General features: G+C 44.7%; 3 protein-coding genes across 3 annotated transcripts; 1 reads left to right on the top strand and 2 right to left on the bottom strand.

Annotated features, from left to right (window-relative positions):
- Positions 1-987: 987 nt before the first annotated feature.
- DFJ58DRAFT_661087 (isoprenoid synthase domain-containing protein) lies at positions 988-1,843 on the bottom strand (the record flags this gene model as incomplete). Its single annotated transcript, XM_041382193.1, has 3 exons — positions 988-1,236; positions 1,291-1,579; positions 1,638-1,843. Coding segments are annotated over 3 exons (744 nt in total), but the record flags the coding sequence as incomplete, so codon positions are not given.
- A 9,893-nt stretch (positions 1,844-11,736) lies between these two features.
- On the bottom strand, positions 11,737-13,880 carry DFJ58DRAFT_884448 (uncharacterized protein; the record flags this gene model as incomplete). Its single annotated transcript, XM_041394608.1, has 5 exons — positions 11,737-12,812; positions 12,874-12,980; positions 13,039-13,167; positions 13,224-13,597; positions 13,650-13,880. The coding sequence occupies 5 exons, from the start codon at positions 13,878-13,880 to the stop codon at positions 11,737-11,739; spliced, it is 1,917 nt and encodes a 638-aa protein (XP_041243444.1).
- A 4,199-nt stretch (positions 13,881-18,079) lies between these two features.
- Positions 18,080-19,105, top strand: DFJ58DRAFT_613110 (uncharacterized protein; the record flags this gene model as incomplete). The annotated part of the gene is made up of 5 exons (XM_041380917.1): positions 18,080-18,325; positions 18,394-18,456; positions 18,485-18,679; positions 18,731-18,924; positions 18,976-19,105. Coding segments are annotated over 5 exons (828 nt in total), but the record flags the coding sequence as incomplete, so codon positions are not given.
- Positions 19,106-19,302: the final 197 nt, after the last annotated feature.

Genomic DNA, 19,302 nt, shown 5'->3' with positions numbered 1-19,302 from the left:
GATTTGCTTCGGTAAGTTCGTTTCAGTTTTTTTCTTGGAAACTTTCGGCATAGCACTAGTGTAAAAACAGAAACACAGAGACGCAAAGTTTTGAGTCAAGCAGAGTGCCCTTAGTAAGACTAAGTATTAGTACTTGGTTGACTTGAAATTGTGTCGGCGACTTGGCGAGGATTAAATATTAAGGTGGCACCGCCACTCTCGGATGATCGACATGCAGATACCATACCTGGTACGTTACATGCTGGTACTGGCAGATAATTCGTCCTATATGATGTCGCTCCATCTAAACGAGTGACAAGATCGGACATAAGGCAGGCAAGGTCTGCCAATGTAGCTGCATAATACTTGGCCCAGAGACATGAGTCAGGGTCTCCCCTAAGTGCTATGGAGTCGTAAAATCTAAGAGAAGACCGTCATTTGGATATGGTGGCCCAAAAGGCTGACAGATGAGCGACCAGCTCAATTTCGGCGACTCCATGAGCACACCAACGATGTGACCAAGATATCCGATGTATCATTCACCTACAGGATTGATGGATTGTATTCAAGAGATCATCCTTATCAGTCATGTCAGTCTTCGGAGCGAGCATAGAAGATGATCAAGTATAAAGGGTATCACAAGATTCAAAGAGGTAGCACTGACACATTTCACATTTCGACCGTTATTGGTCCTTGAAACCATGGTATAGGTATGCTTATCGAGACTTCAGAGCCCGTAGTGATGCCTGAATCCAGGAGTTGGTCCTCGTAGTGTGGGTCATGTATTGCAATGTATCTGGTGCTCAAACGCGCTCAGAGGACACGGTTTCTGCACGTAAGTGGACGGAACTTGTAGGAGGACGGGAAAAATTGGACCCAAAATATTGAAAACGCGTCCAGAGCAGATGCCAAGCCTGAATATCAACGTGCAGAAGAGTAGTATGGTCTTACTAGGTGCAACCGCATATAGGGTGCAGACCCCCGTTTAGAGACTCTTGATCGACGACTTCAGGCTGAACTAATAGATACCGTGAGTTCAAGATTGTCGACGGGGCGGTCTGTGCAATACTTCCAACTTGAAGGAACAGTTGTTCTCCTCGGTGGCGTGCACAAGCGCTGGATGACATCTTTGCACAATTGGCCAGTATAGTCGATGGCGCCTTGCAGGTCTAGTCCTCGATCGTGCATGAGCACAGCAACTATGTTATGCCAGTGTGCGTCACCACGAGATTGCTCCTTGTTGTATGACAAAATATCCTATCGGTGGTAATATCAGCGGTGCCCTAGCATCCAACGACACAACATGATTACGTTGGACCAAGCAATGTAATCGTTGGCCGCATCCTCCAAGGCCATGATAACTGGATGCAACATAACTTCGTCAGAAAGATCAATCCGAGCTACGAATTCGATGACGGTAAAGGCAACCTTCGTCCCGCTTACATCTCTCCTCATGGCGATATAAGATACCAGATCATACATGTGTCTTTTGGCACGGTCATCTACCTGCTTAACCGCAGCAACGAAGGCCGATTCACATCTGTGGATAAACCGTTCTGTGCAGCCAGGGCCAGCAGTCTTCCTAAAGCAACTGAAAAACCTAACCGCATGACGACCTTTAGAAAGAGTGTACTATGCGATGGAAAAAATGGTCGTACGATTTGCACATTTTTCCACCAAGCTGTTCCGTGTCAAAATTGATGGGATCGTGGAGTGCAAGAATACAGGATTCATGCGCTTCCCGTGCATCGATGACTCCATACTCGATCCTGTCGTCCATAATGTACATCCAGTTAAAAACGTCCGAGCAGACGCGGAGATGGAAAGCATCTGCATCAGGATAGCAAGTGGCAGCCAATGCGCCTACTGTAGAGATACAACACTAACTTCGTCACACGTCACAAGCGGCCGTGAATTGAAGCTATTCAACGTGACTGTCACGGTGATTTTTCATAACTGAAGCTATTTTGTGACATGCAGTAAATTCAATAAAAAACATATAGAGTGCCTCAATGAGACCAAAAGTCGGTGTACATCCTATTCACAATCCGTCTATGCTTTCCACACCCACAATCTACCTTTGGAATGCTGTCAGCTTCGCCATCAATAGGGAACTGCACGGGTATACCCCCGGGTATCAGAGGCCTTACCCGCACCCGTACCCGGTGAAAACCTGTACCCGCTCTGATGGGTGCGGGTTTTTGGCGGGTATGGCGAGCTCATACCCTTACCCGCACCCGTGCAGGGTTTACCCGCGGGTAATACATATAAATATTAAGTTAGCAATTATAAAAATATGAAAAACGATCGTGAAAAAGGACAAACTCGCTGACACGCTGCAGATGGCGGGCAACGACTTCAATCAGCATGGCTCGAGCTCGAAGGAGGATCGACACGCTGCGAACAGCAGACAACGACTTCGATCAGCATGACTCGAGCTCGAAGGAGGATTGACACACTCACCTCCTGCAAACGGCGGGAAACGACTTCAATCAGCATGGCTCGAGCTCGAAGGAGAATCGACACACTCACCTCCTGCAAACAGCGGACTTCGATCAGCGTGGCTCGAGCTCAAAGGAGGACTGACACACTCACAGGTGTTGTGTTGAAGAAGATGGAGGGGCATAGCAGCAGGGTGTGGATGAGTGCAGAGGATGGAGAATGAGGTTGAGGTTGGATAGCAGCGCTGTGCGCAGACAAGTGCCTGATATTGAAAAAAGGGTGTAAATACTTGTAAGTAATGTACTGTACATACATACATTGATTTTAAAAACATACCTTTAAGTTTTGAGAGCAGCATTACCTAGAGTCAGCAACAATAAGATCTAATAGTACGAGTATAAAGAGGAAGCGTTAGTGGTACTTTGAACAACTGAACGCCAAACAATTACCACATTAGGAAGGCACAGGTATACCAGGGGTATGGATTAGCCCACGGGTTTTTGAATCCCGACCCCCACCCGTACCCCAGTGGTACCCGTACCTGTGACCCGCACGGGTTACCCGTACCCGTGCATATGCCTAGCCATCTGTCATGAATTCCAAATACAAACCATTATTCTTTCTTGAACACTCGTAAGACACCCGTTAAGCGCCCACCACAAGCGCCCGTCGTTAGCGCTCAGTCAGCGTCTGTACCTATAACATTCACAAACCTTAACCCCAACTTCTCTATCCCGTTAGCGCCTACTACCGTTATCTCCGACATTCCCAATTTCGACTTTCTTTCACAAGCAATCAAGTCACGTGACTCCAGAACCTTCGAGAACCCTTGCACAGCTATCGCACGTTCCATGACATCATAGGTGTAGTTATATTTAGATCATCGTACGATTCCCTTTTCTATTTAATGATTGGCTAGTTAAGTTCAGATTCAGATTCAGTCTCCGCTTCAATATATGTATATAGGTAGCTCGTTGTAGTCAGTAGTTTTCCAGTTCAAACCTCTTTTGTATTAGCTTACTGCTAGCAATCCTAAGACGTCCCTGCTATCCTCTCTTCTTTGTTAGATAACCTTTGTTTGAGTCCTAGTCTCCGCCCCTACGTTTATTCGTTAAAAGGGTTGTGACATTAGGTTTGAACTATAGGGGACTCCGACTCCACGCATTACCGCTTGCATACCTTTTCTCTTTGATCTGAGCATCTTGCGATTATCCGCGATCCTCAATCAAACAGAACCGTTACACGTTTTATATTGCCCGGCTTAACAGCTGTGACCTTGATTCTATCACTCTCCCCTTTGCTCATTTGAGCGCATTCATACCTATCCGCTTTCGTAGTTAGTAGTCCTATACCAGGCCCTGCCTTACATTGCAGCCGCCAGTATACGGAGGTGTTCACGACATTAGGCGTGTCACTACAACTTTGAGTGCTGGCCCAAAACCCTGCCTGCTCAACGTTACTATAATTTCCTTTTACCTATCACCTTTCTTCGTACGATACGTAGGCTACTCTACCCGAGTATTTAGAGGAATTTCCTAGTCCAGACTCGGTCGCTTGTAAGCTTCGGCTGGAAGAGCACCTTGGCGTTCTAGTTTTCCCACTTGGCGAGTATAGTTGTTACGTACACATCTCTTTTAGTCAGTATCTAGGGAAGAATCAGTTGGGTTTTACCAGGACCCTTTGACCCTGAAGTACGAGGTAGATCCGATCAGATATCGGGGACCGCTTCAGTTTTCCAGATTACATATCTCTTTTCCATCTTCCCTTTTCACCATCTTTCCCTTTCGGAAGAGCCGTTACGACTAGCTCTTCACAGACATCAGTAAATCGGGTTCCAGAAAACAACTGGTACTATGTCTGAACCAACCGCACCAAGAATGCCGAGTAGCAGCGAAGAGTTTGTACAATATGTACAAGAACAGATCGCCGCAAACAATGCACTGTGGCAAAACCAAGTCACGGCTTTGCAGAACAAGAATGACGAGCTACAAACCAAGAACGAAGATCTAGCTCTACGAATTCAGATGCAACAAGCCGAGATCGACAAACTCACTGCATCCCCATCCTTTGGATCATCCGCCGCCTCTACCACAGCCTCAATCAAGATGGCTAAACCCACAGAATTCACAGGAGACAAAGATTCCATCGATGCCAAGATGTGGGCAACCCAGATAGCGCTTTATATGACGCAATGGCCAAGCATCACAGAAAGGCAAAGAATCTCAGTCATGCTTTCGTTCATGAAAGGATCTGCTGCTAAATGGGCGCAATCCTACATTGAAGAACATGCTGATGGAACTCTCACCATGAAGAAGTTAGATGAAGACTTCACCGCCATGTGGGCACAAGAAGACCTTGAAGGCAAGGCAGTTCGGGAATTGGATTCCTTAAGACAAGGATCTTCTTCCGTCCCAGAGTATACAGCTACTTTCAAACAAAAAGCTGCACACACCAGGTTCTCCGACTATGACTTACGACAGAAGTATAGAGCAGGACTTCAAGACCGTGTCAAGTTACAACTCGCTCACATCGCCTACAAGGACAAAGACAACATGCAGAAATTGATAGAGCATGCGATCCAAATAGGACGAAACTTCGAGGAGTTAGATGCGGAGAAGAAGAAGACTTCTTTCTGGACCCCTAACAGGGCCGCGAGGAACTTCGAACCAAGGGCTGGTCCCAGAGACAGTAACGCCATGGACGTCGACGCCAACAAGCAGAGAGGAGCTCCCAAACCTCAAGGAAAGACTGGTTCTTTCAACTGCTACCGTTGTGGTGAAGAAGGCCATATGGCAAGAAACTGCAAGGGCGCTCCAAAAGCGCAAGTGAAGGCTACTGAAGTGCCAAAGGAAGACTCGATGCCCCAATGGTTTAAAGACTATGTCAAAGCCAAAGGAGATAAGGGTTTTTAGAGAGGTCTGAGTTAGAGTCTGCGGACTTGGACCCGAACAATCGTTTCTCAATCTTATCTACGTTCTCGGATGTAACAGAAGTATATTTGCGATCGAAATCAGAGCATTTTTACATTCCGATTACCTTGAAAGGAAAGAATCGACAAGCAGACGTGAAAGCACTTGTGGACTGCGGTGCATCAACATTATTTATAAACGAGAAGTTTGTGAAGAAGAACGACGTAATATGCCGTAAATTATTAAGGCCTATTCCGGTAAAGAACATAGATGGTTCTTTAAATGCCGCTGGATCCATGACTCATTTCGCCGAACTAAGTCTAAAGATCGGAAATCATGTAGAAGACAAAGCAGCCTTCATGATTACAGACTTAGGAAACGATGATGTTATTATCGGCATTGACTGGTTAAGATATCATAATCCAGAAATAGACTGGAATGCAGGACAGTTTTCACTATCTAGATGTCCGCTTAAATGTATTACGAAAAAAGAACAAAGACAAAAAAATAGAGAAAACAGAAAAGCACAAAAACAGACAGATGTAGTTCCGGATCTGATTCCCACAGAAGAGGATGACGATGAAGACATGGAGATGAAGAAGGCGACCTGTGAAGAGGTAGAAGACGAGGATAGTCCTGAAAGATGGATTAGATATAAAGCCTCGGTTGCCACGGAGCAGAAGGTAGCAGAAGAAGCTATGAAAAAGAAGAAGTCTGTTGAAGAGATGGTTCCAGACTGGCTTCACGATTACCTGGGAGTGTTCTCAGAAGAAGAGTCCAAACGATTCCCTGAAAGAAAGAAATGGGATCATGCTGTGGATCTTAAAGACGACAATGATCTTCCTCCGAATGCGAAACCGTACCCCTTATCGCCAAAAGAAATGGACACTTTGAAAGATTGGTTAAAAGCCGAAACTGCACTAGGACGTATTAGAGATTCACAATCCCCAGTTGCAGCACCTTTCTTCTTTGTGGCCAAAAAGGATGGCAAACTAAGGCCCGTAATGGACTATAGAAGGCTTAATGAGAAGACGGTTAAAAATGCGTACCCGCTACTGAGATCTCAAGACCTGATTGATGCCCTTACCGGTGCTACGATGTACTCCAAGATGGATGTACGATGGGGATACAACAATATTCGGATGAAAGAAGGAGATGAATGGAAGGCAGCTTTCAAAACGCCTTTTGGTCACCACGAACCAACCGTAATGTATTTTGGGTTGACGAAACTCTCCAGCAACTTTCCAGACCATGATGAATGAGATATTCAGAGATTTAATAGATGGCAAAACAGTGGTCGTTTATATCGATGACATCTTGGTCTTTACGAATGGAAGTAGAGAGCAACACCAGAAAGTCGTGCGAGAAGTACTCAAACGATTAAAAGAGAACGACCTGTTCTTGAAGCCTGAGAAATGTAGCTTCGAACAGTCTAAAGTCGAGTTCCTTGGGTTGATTGTGGAAAAGGGCAGTGTATCTATGGACCCCGTCAAGGTAGAAGGAGTATTGAAATGGCCTGTTCCCAAATGCGTAAAAGAAATACAAGCATTCATGGGCTTTGCCAACTTCTATCGAAGATTTATACTTGGGTTCTCAGACATTGCCAGACCAATGAATGATTTGCTGAGAAAAGATGCCAAATGGGATTGGACAGAGAGACAGCAAAACGCTTTCGATGAATTAAAGAAGCGTTTTACAGAAGCTCCCGTCCTTGTAATGCCAGATGTTGAGAAGAAAATGAAAATAGAAACAGATGCTTCAGATTACGCAACAGGAGCAGTTTTATCTCAACTGATGGAAGATGGCCTATGGCACCCAGTGGCTTACTACTCAAAGTCAATGAATGATGCAGAGAGAAATTACGACATTCATGACAAAGAGTTATTAGCAATCATTCGTGCGTTGGAAGAGTGGAGGCACTATGTGCAGGGAAAACCCCAACATGTGGAGATCTGGACGGATCACAAGAATCTCGAGTATTTTATGACGAGTCAGAAGTTGACAAGAAGGCAAGCCAGATGGAGTTTGTTCCTGGCGGAGTACAAATTTACGCTCCAACACAAGCCTGGTGTAGTCAATGACAAAGCTGACCGTCTATCTCGGAGAGAAGACCACAGAGGGGGGGTAGAAAACGATAATTCTGACCGCATTTTGTTAAAACCGGAATTTTTCAAAATCAAAGCTGCTAAACGAGGCCAAATTCTCATAGAAGGAGAAAGTTCGCTCATGAAAAAGATAAGAAAGAGCACAGAACGAGAGCCCGAAGTAATGAAAGCGCTAGAAAACGCTAAAAGCAGCACCGGTACAATTGCGCAGAGGAATCGAAGAATGGAATGTTGAGGACGGATTGGTGTTGTTCCGAGGACTGGTATACGTTCCAAACGATAAAGAGATCCGCCGAGAGATATTGGAGTTGTTTCACGACTCTCCACCGGCTGGACACCCTGGACGTGCCAAAACCTTAGAATTGATTTCCAGAAACTATTGGTGGCCTTCAATGACGAAGTATGTCCATGATTACGTAGACTGGTTGCGATCGATGCAAACAAACGAAAGTGTTCCCCAGTAGACCAACGGGACCTTTACAGCCAAATGAAGTCCCAGAAGGACCTTGGCAAACGATCTCGTGCGACCTGATAGTGGACTTGCCGAAGAGTGAAGGATGTGACAGTATATTCGTTGTCGTTGATCGATTTTCGAAACAATCACATTTCATTCCCACCACCAAAGATGTAGACTCGAAAGGAATTGCCGAGCTATTTCTAAAGAACGTATGGAAACATCATGGTACACCAAAGAAAGTGATTTCGGACAGAGGAACACAGTTCATTCGAAGTTTATGGGACAAGTATCAAAAAGATTAGGAACAAAATGGTCTGCTTCGACCTCCTATCATCCCAGAACAGACGGACAGACGGAACGTGTTAATCAAGAAGTTGAACAGTACTTGCGCATGTTTGCTTCGTACAGACAGAATGATTGGGTATCCTGGCTGCCAATAGCAGAGTTTTCACACAACAATGCAGTCACAGTAACCGGTCACAGTCCGTTCAAGGTCCTATATGGATATAATCCTGAATTCACAATATCTCCGAACTCCACATCCCTTATTCCTGCGCCGATGAGAGAGCAGATCAAATGAAAGAAGCACGAGATGATGCGGAAATACTCTAAAAATGGTTAATGAACGCATGAAACGCTTCTATGACCGAGGAGTTAAAGACGCACCTCAGTATCAAAAGGGAGACAAGGTCTGGCTAGACGCAAAGAACATTAAACAACGTCGTCCAAGTCAAAAGTTGTCAGATCGTCGTCTTGGGCCCTTTGAAATACTAGAGAAGACCGGCGAAGTGAACTATAAATTGAAATTGCCAGAAAGCTATAAGATTCACCCGGTTTTCCATGTAGAGTTGCTTACTCCATATTATGCATCTCAAATGATCCCTCATTCACAACCTACCCGACCACCTCCAGACATTGTTGACGAACAAGAAGAATTTGTCGTAGAAGAGATATTGGATAGCCGACAATTCCGAGGAAAAGTGCAGTACCGAGTAAAATGGGAAGGATATCCGATAGAAGAGTCGACATGGGAACCAGAAGAAAACGTTAAAAACTCCCCGATTCTAATCGCAGATTTCCATAAAAAGAACCCCACGGCCGCAAAATCTAAAAGAATCCTTGGATCTATCCTAGATACGGATGCGTTCAAACAGTGGAGAGAGAAAAACATCTGACCATCCTACATTCGCGATGACGCTCATCCTAGAGAGGGGGGTAATGTCACGAATTCCAAATACAAACCATTATTCTTTCTTGAACACTCGTAAGACACCCGTTAAGCGCCCACCACAAGCGCCCGTCGTTAGCGCTCAGTCAGCGTCTGTACCTATAACATTCACAAACCTTAACCCCAACTTCTCTATCCCGTTAGCGCCTACTACCGTTATCTCCGACATTCCCAATTTCGACTTTCTTTCACAAGCAATCAAGTCACGTGACTCCAGAACCTTCGAGAACCCTTGCACAGCTATCGCACGTTCCATGACATCATAGGTGTAGTTATATTTAGATCATCGTACGATTCCCTTTTCTATTTAATGATTGGCTAGTTAAGTTCAGATTCAGATTCAGTCTCCGCTTCAATATATGTATATAGGTAGCTCGTTGTAGTCAGTAGTTTTCCAGTTCAAACCTCTTTTGTATTAGCTTACTGCTAGCAATCCTAAGACGTCCCTGCTATCCTCTCTTCTTTGTTAGATAACCTTTGTTTGAGTCCTAGTCTCCGCCCCTACGTTTATTCGTTAAAAGGGTTGTGACACCATCAATGTCACCCTCACCAATATCATAGACTTCAGATTGTGTTGCAGAGGCAAGACTGCCATTGGGGACATCCAACACGCAACCAGGATAGGTTTGTAACCCCTCCAAAGCTAGATAGTTGGTTGATGTGTTCAGAGGCACATCGCTGGCATCAAGACCACTGTCAGTTTCATCAAATGGAGATTCATCGATGCAGGAACAGTTAACAACTGTTTGATTTCATGTCTAACAGACGATGGAAGGTGGTTCTGCTTGAAAATGCGACCACATTCAAGCCAATCTGAGGCGACAAATGCATCAGTTTCAAGTTGTGGCATGACTGGGAGTGACATTGAAGGCGGACTTACAGTTCCAGTAGGTCCAGCGTTTAAGACCACACCCAGTGTTGCTTGACAGTCCATAGGTGAAACAATGTGCAGCAATAGTGAAGTACTGACTGACTCGGAGATCCGCCATTGACGACAGCGACGCAATAGTATGTTACACTTTGTCACACCTGACTGAAGCTATTTTGGTCGAGTCACAGGTCACACCAACATTTGAAGCTATGAAGCTAAGTGTAAGATGGTCATGGCTGGATGTGCTTGAAGTTAGTGTCGTATCTCTACAGTATGTCCATATCAAGATACTCTCTGATCTCGGCCTCTACAAGTTGCGCTACGTCAATAAGCCATTGATCAGATGCGCGGGACGCCGCATCACGGTGAGGGTTCTGTCGCAAGGGATAGTGGCAATCATTGATGAGGCCAGGTAAAATGAATTGTGAAGGCATGCACTCAGGGGTGGTTGTGTGGGTGACAGTGGAAAACATAATAGGGGTCGTCGGATTCATATTGTGAATGTCGAGATGAGGAACATATAGGTGCAAGATGGTCAGTCTTCATAGTGAATTTTCGGTACCAGTGGCAGTCTTTCTCACTCACGAGGATATCAAGCCTTCTTGAGCCTTCTTTCAATAACTATTCGGCACAAGGTTGCGGTGATAATGAGAGTGGGAGGGACGAGGAGTCTAAAAGGACAAGTATATCTCAGTATCTTGGAAGAACTCTTTATTAATGTCTCATCTACCTAAAAGGACAAGTATCTACTAGTCGTTAGACAATGTATCATGTAGGTAGCATTAAGGACTTACATCTCAGTCTCTTGGAAGAACTGAGATGTTTGGGCGCTTCAGTAGGCGCTTTTAACATATGTAGTTTGACTACAGTTAGAAAATGAATAAGAAACATAAAATAAAGTAGGACGCGAGCCGACGTCATACGTCACTTGCCTTTATCCTTTTTAGCTTGTGCTCGTACCTCTCACTCTCCCCCTGTCCCTATCTCGGATCCATCGGTCTTCCTCTACTCGGATCTCTCGGATTCCAACACTCCCCCTCACAGGCTATACTGTTAATATTAAGCATAATACTCACTTGTGAGAAACAGTCAGGTTTTGCTAGTTCGTCTCTTAGGGCTTCAGTGCCAATGGTGATGCTTAATGATGCTTAACGCATTCACACGATGCTTAATGCTTCAGACACCTCCTTTTGGCGATATTTGACCAATCTAGGACGAAATACCAATTCTTGGGGTTCCCTTGATTTGTTCCTGTAGCCACCAGATCTATGCATCTAGATCGTGGTCCTGGTGGTTCCTACATTGGGTCAGGATCTTGTGGTCGAAATTTCACTAAGTCATTTTCGAGTCGCAAAGGTAAGCCATTGAAGCTCGTTTCCTTTGATTTGTGTAATGAGAGGGAATGTACACTTGCATGATTCAAGTCTGGTTCAATGTTCAACCTCAATAAGATATCTCTTAAGTCAGTTTGCAATTTGCGAGTATGGCGTTGAATTTCATATGTCATTAATGAGCAAGGGCAAGAAAAATTTAACATATGTACTACCACTATTATACGACAACATGTATATAAAAAACGAGGGACCAGAACACAATAAGTCACAAAAATGATATCATTATGATATCAAACAGAAGGTACTGAAAATGGTGTGAGAGATGCGTCAGTAGACAATTCAATGCATTGAGCAAGCATGGACTTAATAGTCCTATCTCCGAGTTCTCGATTGCTTGTTAATTTGGCCAATTTAGTTCACCTGCGCCATACGGGTGGACTCCTGCCGAATACGACCAGTCTTTCGCAGTGTATTTGGATCAGCGGACTCAATAACCTCCATGACCATGTCGATGGCCTTTGTCGCGCGCTTTCGTTTTACCTTGAGTGTTTTCTCTGGTGCGCTATGCTGCACGTCTCCGTTTTGTGGAGTCTCCACTGCAGGAGACGCAGGAGGTACAGATGGGAGAACCGGAGCAGGGAGTGACAGGGAAGGGAGAACCGGGGCAGGGAGTGACGGGCAAGGGAGAACCGGGGCAGGGAGTGACAGGGAAGGGAGAACCGGGGCAGGGAGAACTGAAGAAGGGAGAACCAAAGAAGGGAGAATTGGGGCAGGGAGAACCGGGGCAGGGAGAACTGGGGCAGGGAGAACCGGGGAGTGATGTGGAAGGGAGTGGGAAGGGAGAACCAGAGAGTGACGTGGAAGGGAGTGGGAAGGGAGTGATGGGGAAGGGAGTGACAGGAATGTGAATTGCGGGGTTGCTATAGGTGGCAAAGAAGGTAGTGAGTGCGATGCTGCCAATTGGGTAAACGAATGTGGTGTGATTGGGGACAACTGTAGTGCAGGGGGGAAAGAGTTTGATGAAGACAGGAATGAGCGCAGTGCAGGTGGCGTCCCGCAGGTGGAAGTGCCTGTAGATCCATTGGGCATGCTTGGAGATCCGTCGAGTAAGGGGCCGAGAAGAGGCGGTGGATTTTCCCAATACGGCGCATCAAATGAGGCCTTTGGAATATCATTGAGGAAGGAACTGGATGATTCTGTGGGATCTTTTGTGAATGAGACGTCTTGGAGGCTGTATCCATTGGACGACTGCAGACCGGCATTGGGGAAGAAAGAAACAGATGGGTCATGAAGGTTGTAGCGCTCAGTGGAAGCAGGGGGTGCAGATAAAACCAGAGGCGGTGATTGTGTAGCCGGAGGTGTTGTGGTAAGTGCATCTGGCTGAGAGCAACCAGAATCAAGTGACTGGGAAGCGGATGGGGCAGATGGCATACTACTAGTTGCTAACGCATCATAGTCGAGTGCACGTGTCTTCCTGATGTGCGGTGCTACACCCGAAGTTGCAAACATTGAACATCGAGTCTTTGCTAGTATGAGGAAGGCACTTACGAAAAACTGTGCTAATGAAGTCGACATACGCCTTCAAGTGTGTCTCATTGAAGTGTGGTGTCGCTTGTTTCCAATTGAGACCAGTTGCATTCACACCTGAATGGTAACTGCAGTGCCTGTGAGATTCCCGCACTCTCAAATCAACAACAACAACAACTTATCTACCTCATAGCATTTATATTTCCGTCCAAACGTGGGTCTGGTCCAGCGCCGATCAGACTCCATTCCCAACCCGTCATGTCTTTGATGACTTGCATGAATTGTGAAATTGGACCCATACACTCGGTGAGTGCCCTGTGAAATCACCCATTGAGCAACTTAAAGCGGGAGTGTTGTAGAATGGTTCATACCTAGCATATTGCGCATTGGTAGGGGCCCCATCTGTCTTCTTGAGGACTTCTGATGCCTTGGCATCCTGTTCTGCCTGAACCTTTGCCCTACACAAGGCCTTAACATCCTCACTCACATCCTCATAAGCTGTGCGTGTCATCAATTTCACAGCTCCCAACTTTTCACTCTTGGTAAGGCTGCCTGAAGCGATGCTCTCCTTCACTTGCGCCTGAACATCATCCGCATACCTCATCTTTGAGAATACTTCAGCCTCTGTGTGGATTCGTGTGCCCTTGGCTTTGTTGGTGAGCATCTGCCGAATTGTTTTGCCCATTGCGTTTACAGCAGAGCGGCCGCTTTTCTGAGAACAGTAGTTAAACCAATTCTTGATTTTCTTATGAAACGGTAAGCGGGTCTAATTGGAACTCATGAAATGATAAACTCACCTTTTGCCTGAGATCAATAGCTGTGCCTTTCGCTTCTTTTTGCTCTTCTGACAAGACTTCCGGCGCTTCACCAAAAATTGCAAGTTCCTCAGGAAACCATCTGAACCACTCTGAGAACACAGGGCCCCAGAATTGTGTTACAGACGCCCCGACTTGTGCCTTCAAAAAATTGTTGTACTTCGACTCAAGAAAAGCTTTCTGGTCCGGTGTTGTCCATTCTGCAGGCGGCATCTGCCCCACCGCACCAGTGTCATTTTAATTTAATTTATGAAATGTATGTCATGGCTTACCTCAGTCTTTTTGCCAGTCTTGTCCCAAGTTGGAGAGTTTGCGCCCGCCAACCCAAAATTAAAGTTCCAATGCACACAGAGTTTGCGCCCGCCAACCCAAAATTAAAGTTCAAATGCACACGAGGTCAGTCAGTTGTCCAATCACAATGCATCAGAGCTAAAATTTGGCTCATATAATCATGCTATAATCATCCTCGGTTGAAAATTTTCACTCCTGCTTGCTCCACATGACGGACCCTGACACTGCCAACTTGAACTCATACAATGTACCTAAAAAATGGATACTTTGGGCCAGTGTTTACCACGAGCGAGCTCACAGCAGCACTACAATTAATTCGTGACCAAGGTATGTTACGCACACAAATACCTGCCAGCTCACGTACTTGAAATTCATAGTCCATGACTCCCCCAGCTCATCTGAAACTGGATACTATGGGCCAGTATTTGCTATGAGCAAGCTCACATCAGCGCTTCAATTGATTCACGACCAAGATGGTATGTAATTACCTACTAGACCTGCATTATGTATTGACCAATGACACCAAGTAATGACAAAAGCTCACAATGGCTACTCACTTGCCGATGCACCCTTACCATCACCTGGTTTGCAAGGCTGTCCTGCTTGCATCTTCCGTACTCATTGTCAGACTTGTTATGTCTGCCGTGCACAAATTTCTGCATGTGACGCATCATCCTCTACTGAGTCTATGTCACTCACAACAAACGCTACAACAAACGACAACTGTGAAAATGACACTGTACGTGTTTGATTCAGTATGACATATTTGAAACTGACGCGGGGATCTTGATCATATCAGGTTTTAACATTGCAGCAATGAAAATTCACTTAGGGAGAGTTTAATGGAGTATCTCGTACATACATGTTCACTTATGTACACCGTGTTAAGCTTGAACTTGAGCACTTGAGCAATAAGACACCATTAATTCATTAAAACACATCATATCTTGAGCACGCGGGTTTCGGTCTGACCACAAAGCATATCAATTAAGCACGGGTTTCGGTCTGACCAAAAGTATTGATTGATCCATTAATGAGGGTCTTATTCTCTACAAATGTTATGAGTATACACAGTCTCGGACTGTGTATACTCATAACGTTTGTAGAGAATGACCCTCATTGAGGCTTAGGTGTATTGCGAGAATTGTATTACATTTAGTTTTAGTCTGACCATTGCGCAAGTAGCTTTGGTTCAATTGAGTTATGGTCTGACCAGAACCTTCGCACTTCTTTTCAATCAACAATCAACTAAAGTTACATCTCACACCATGCCATGTCCTCCTATACATCAAACAAATGAGGCTAAACTACAAGCTGATCGTGAAAAGAACCAGCGCCACTATGCGAAGTACATTTCTTTAATTAACTGTTTGCGGTGCGATGTTCCTGACTGGGCAACCAATTGAAGAAACAGAGACCATATACTCAAAAGATGACGATGTCTTAATAACCGAGGGTCTTATATAAATACGTGTAAGAATGTAATGACACCACAATTACACTGGATAAGACTTCTTGCCAGTCCTCAATTAACACGGTCTACGACTTTTCTTCTTTCGTGGTAGATAACGTGTGAGTTCTTGGGAGGCTCGCTAAACCAATCAGTCAGATTAACTTAGCCGGAGCTTTATTATCTCTGATTGAAACTATGGGATTGTCTAGGATATACCGTCTAGACACTTGAACTGGTTTCCTGAATATACGGTTAACTGTTGAGAAGCTGGTCTCAAATGTGACTACGTGGACCAAAGCTCGTGTTGGTCAATATACAAATACCTGGTGAGAACGCTGGTCTCACAAATAACAACAATGACAAATAAAAAAAAACAATGACAAATAACAACAATGACCAAAGCTCGTGTTGGTCAGTATACAAATACCTGGTGAGAACGCTGGTCTCACAAATAACAACGGTGACCAAAGCTCGTGTTGGTCAGTAAACACTACGTGGTGAGAACACTGGTCTCACAAAACTGGGTTTCTATCGCGAGAAACTTACGTAATCTCAAGGGAAACACTTTCCCTGCACTTGCCTGGACAGTTCTTACAAAGGAAATGGGCTTTGTAAGCAGCAATTTGTTCAGACTGAAGCTTCTTAGGTGAGAGTTCAATTTGCTCAAGTGGGAGTTCTTGAATGCAACAAGTGGGAGATCTATTTTTTTGGGGGAGAATGGGCTCTCCTTATATACATTTTGTGTGGGAATATTATGTAAGTAAAAAGGTGATGTAATGACTTCAGAATGTGAGAAGAATATTCCAAAAACTGGAGCAGAATGTTCTAGCAGGTGCAAAAGAACATTCCAGAATATTCATGGTGGGATAATGACATCATTCTGAGTCACTATGAGTCACTATGAGTCATTATGAGTCATTGGAATGTTCTAGCAAATTCCATGGAACATGACATCATTATGACATCACTATGATATCATATCTTTCAACCAAAATACCTGCAGGAGTGTAGGTGAAGTCCTATGACATCATTATGACATCATACCCTGTAGGTACAATTTTATGAAGCATCTGATTAGTCAGAGCATCCTAATAGAAAAGCAAAGTAAAGAAACACTAGAGAAAACAACTCAGAAATAATGGAACAAATAATAGTACACAATACAGCGGGCTTTTTAGATAGGTTTTTGTTAGGCTTTGAACTTTTCTCTATGGGTTTCTCTAGCCAAAGTGAATAAGCCAAAGGAAAGGCAATACCTTAACCTTCATTTGCTTCTCATATCAACTAGGTCATTATGTGATTCCCATCTCACATATGACTTTTCTTCAAAACATGGTGGATTCATGAATCGCTGAGGGAAAACTGAAACTATTGGACCAAGGTTTGATACCAAGGTATGGGTTGACTAGTCTGAGGACTAAGCTAACAGACTTTGTCTTTTAGGGGGATACCTAGTAGTCATGTCCATGCATGATTCCCAAGTCATGCAGGACAACGAGAACTTCATGTTGAAAAAAATAGGCCATTGCGGGAGACCCGGCAGTTTGAGAAGGCAGTTGCGAGAGCCTTGAAAAGCCATGACGATGAAGATGAGAGTGACACTGAGCTGGAGACTGATGAATCTAGCAATGATGAGAATGACACACCGTATGTTTTATAAATAGATACTGATACGATGAACATAAATTAACATTCAACAGATCAGATCTTCCAGGGTGCCTCTTTGCTCTCAAAGGTATCAAGGACGAGATGTTGTCATTGACCGATGGTCATGAACCCCAGAAATTTGTCGAGGACAACTTCCTTCAATACGTCAAAAGCATCAAATACACCGATGACCATGGTGATAATGGTGATGTCACCATTATCTCAAACATGATGCTCAAGGTTCAAGATATTCTAAATCGCACAATTCGTGTGCAAGATCAAATCCTTAATTTTTGTGGCCCAATCTCGGATGAGTTTCGTACAGCTAACTCAGTGTCTCGATTTCTCAGCACCATGGTTGCATATCTTGAAGATATTGATTATTTGATTCACTGGGGGGGAGTTTCAGAACTTTGCATTGCTCACTCATCAGAGGAGTTAATGTATCAGAAAAACCTCCGTGTTTGAGTCATGTTCACACGGATGTACTAGTGTATGACCGACTTGCGTTTGCCTCGTGTTTACTAGCAATACATCTACCCACCACATTCCAACGATCATGGTTAGCAAATGTCGACGACAGTACAACAAAGACATGCGGGAGAAATTTTATGTTCTTAATCGAGAACTTGAACAGTCTTGTCAACTTGCCTCAGCCACGACAGAGAGAGAGGAAGCTTCTCAGCCGTCAACCTACAAGCACAAACACACTTCATTCACTCAGACCCAGGATACAAGTTGCAGTAGACTATCTGCACGAGTCAAATATTTTGAAGGTTAAGCATCCGCAAGCATGGAACATCAAGATTTACCAGTGTGTGATCCTCAATCTTTCGATGACTTAGATTTCAACATCGTGGATGGTGCACATGAAAACTACTTAGAAGATACCAACATCGAGCCTACTAGAAAGTGAAAACGCACTGCAGGGGTAAGTCACAAGCACACTGAAAATTTGGATTTGTGAATTAATTTTGTGCAGGATTATCCACTCGCATCATGGCTTCCCGAACAAGATGCATTTATCCTGGAGATGTTAAGATTGGAAGGACGCGGAGACTTTATATCTCAAGCCACTTGCCATGGAACTTATGGCTGCTCTTTGCCAGCTGAATTTCGTTGCGAGGATTGTTTTGGCACCGAGCTATACTGTCAGTCATGCACCGTGGAAAGGCACCATGAGCATCCATTGCACAGGATTAAGGTAAGCCGCTTGAACGTTTTCAAAAAAATTATCATTGAACATCTCTTAGCATTGGAAGGACACGTTTTTTTCACGATGTCACACTCAAATCTCTCGGACTGTGAATTCAACTGGGACACCCCACCCAAGAGCGCTGCTACAACCCAGCTGCTTGCCAGGATTTCGTCGTACTCCACGTGAATGGCATTCATGAAGTCAGTTTAGACTTCTGCGGGTGCAGAGACCGCTCAAAGTCCCACCACCCAGCTGCTTCGCATTCGATGGTTCCCTGCAACAGTCCTAGAGCTGAAAACCGCAGCAACATTCAAGCTTCTTCGACATTTTTACATTCTTTCATTCGAATCTAAGGTCTCCACGTTTGAATATTGGCAGACCTTAACGCGTCTTACTCACAATAGAGGGGTGGTCATTGTGAAAGTGAGATAGCTTTCATTTGCGGTTTTGTAAATATCTGACACTCAATGATAGGATCGTTATGACTCTCTACTTCGAATGATACGGGAATGGCGAAACATCACTTTGCTCAAACACTTTGGACGGGGACACGATCCCGCAGGTACTGGAGCAACAGAGCAAGGCTCATCTGCCGTCTTGTGTCCAGCTTGTCCTCAGCCTGGTAAGAATCTTCCTGAGAACTGGGAGAGTGCCCCGTCAGAAACTCGGTATGGGCTTCAACCTGTATTGTTAGAATTGCGCTGATCAATGTTATCCAGCTGGTTATATGCCTTGTTTCTCGCGATTGACGCCAACTTCCATCTGGCACGCAAGAATGTTTCTTCGGATCAAATGGACCCTGGGCTCAACCGTGGCTGGGCGTACTTCGTGGAGGAACGACAATACAAGACATTTCTGTTTGGCGCTTACAGCAACCATATCATCCAGCTTGAGGATGTCTATGCAATAGCTAGATAGTGCTCACTCTTAGCCCGACAAATCCATATCGATAGATCTGATAAGGATCACCACGATCGATTAGATGTCACGTTTTCGAGAATGACATGTCGACGCGCCCAAATCGATTGAGATTTCTATTCCGCGGA

Source organism: Suillus subalutaceus (genome assembly GCF_016647625.1).
Source record: "Suillus subalutaceus strain FC151 chromosome Unknown DFJ58scaffold_59, whole genome shotgun sequence".
NCBI lineage: Eukaryota > Fungi > Basidiomycota > Agaricomycetes > Boletales > Suillaceae > Suillus > Suillus subalutaceus.
The sequence above is the reverse complement of the archived record's forward strand: the minus strand, read 5'-3'. Positions and strand labels throughout refer to the sequence as shown.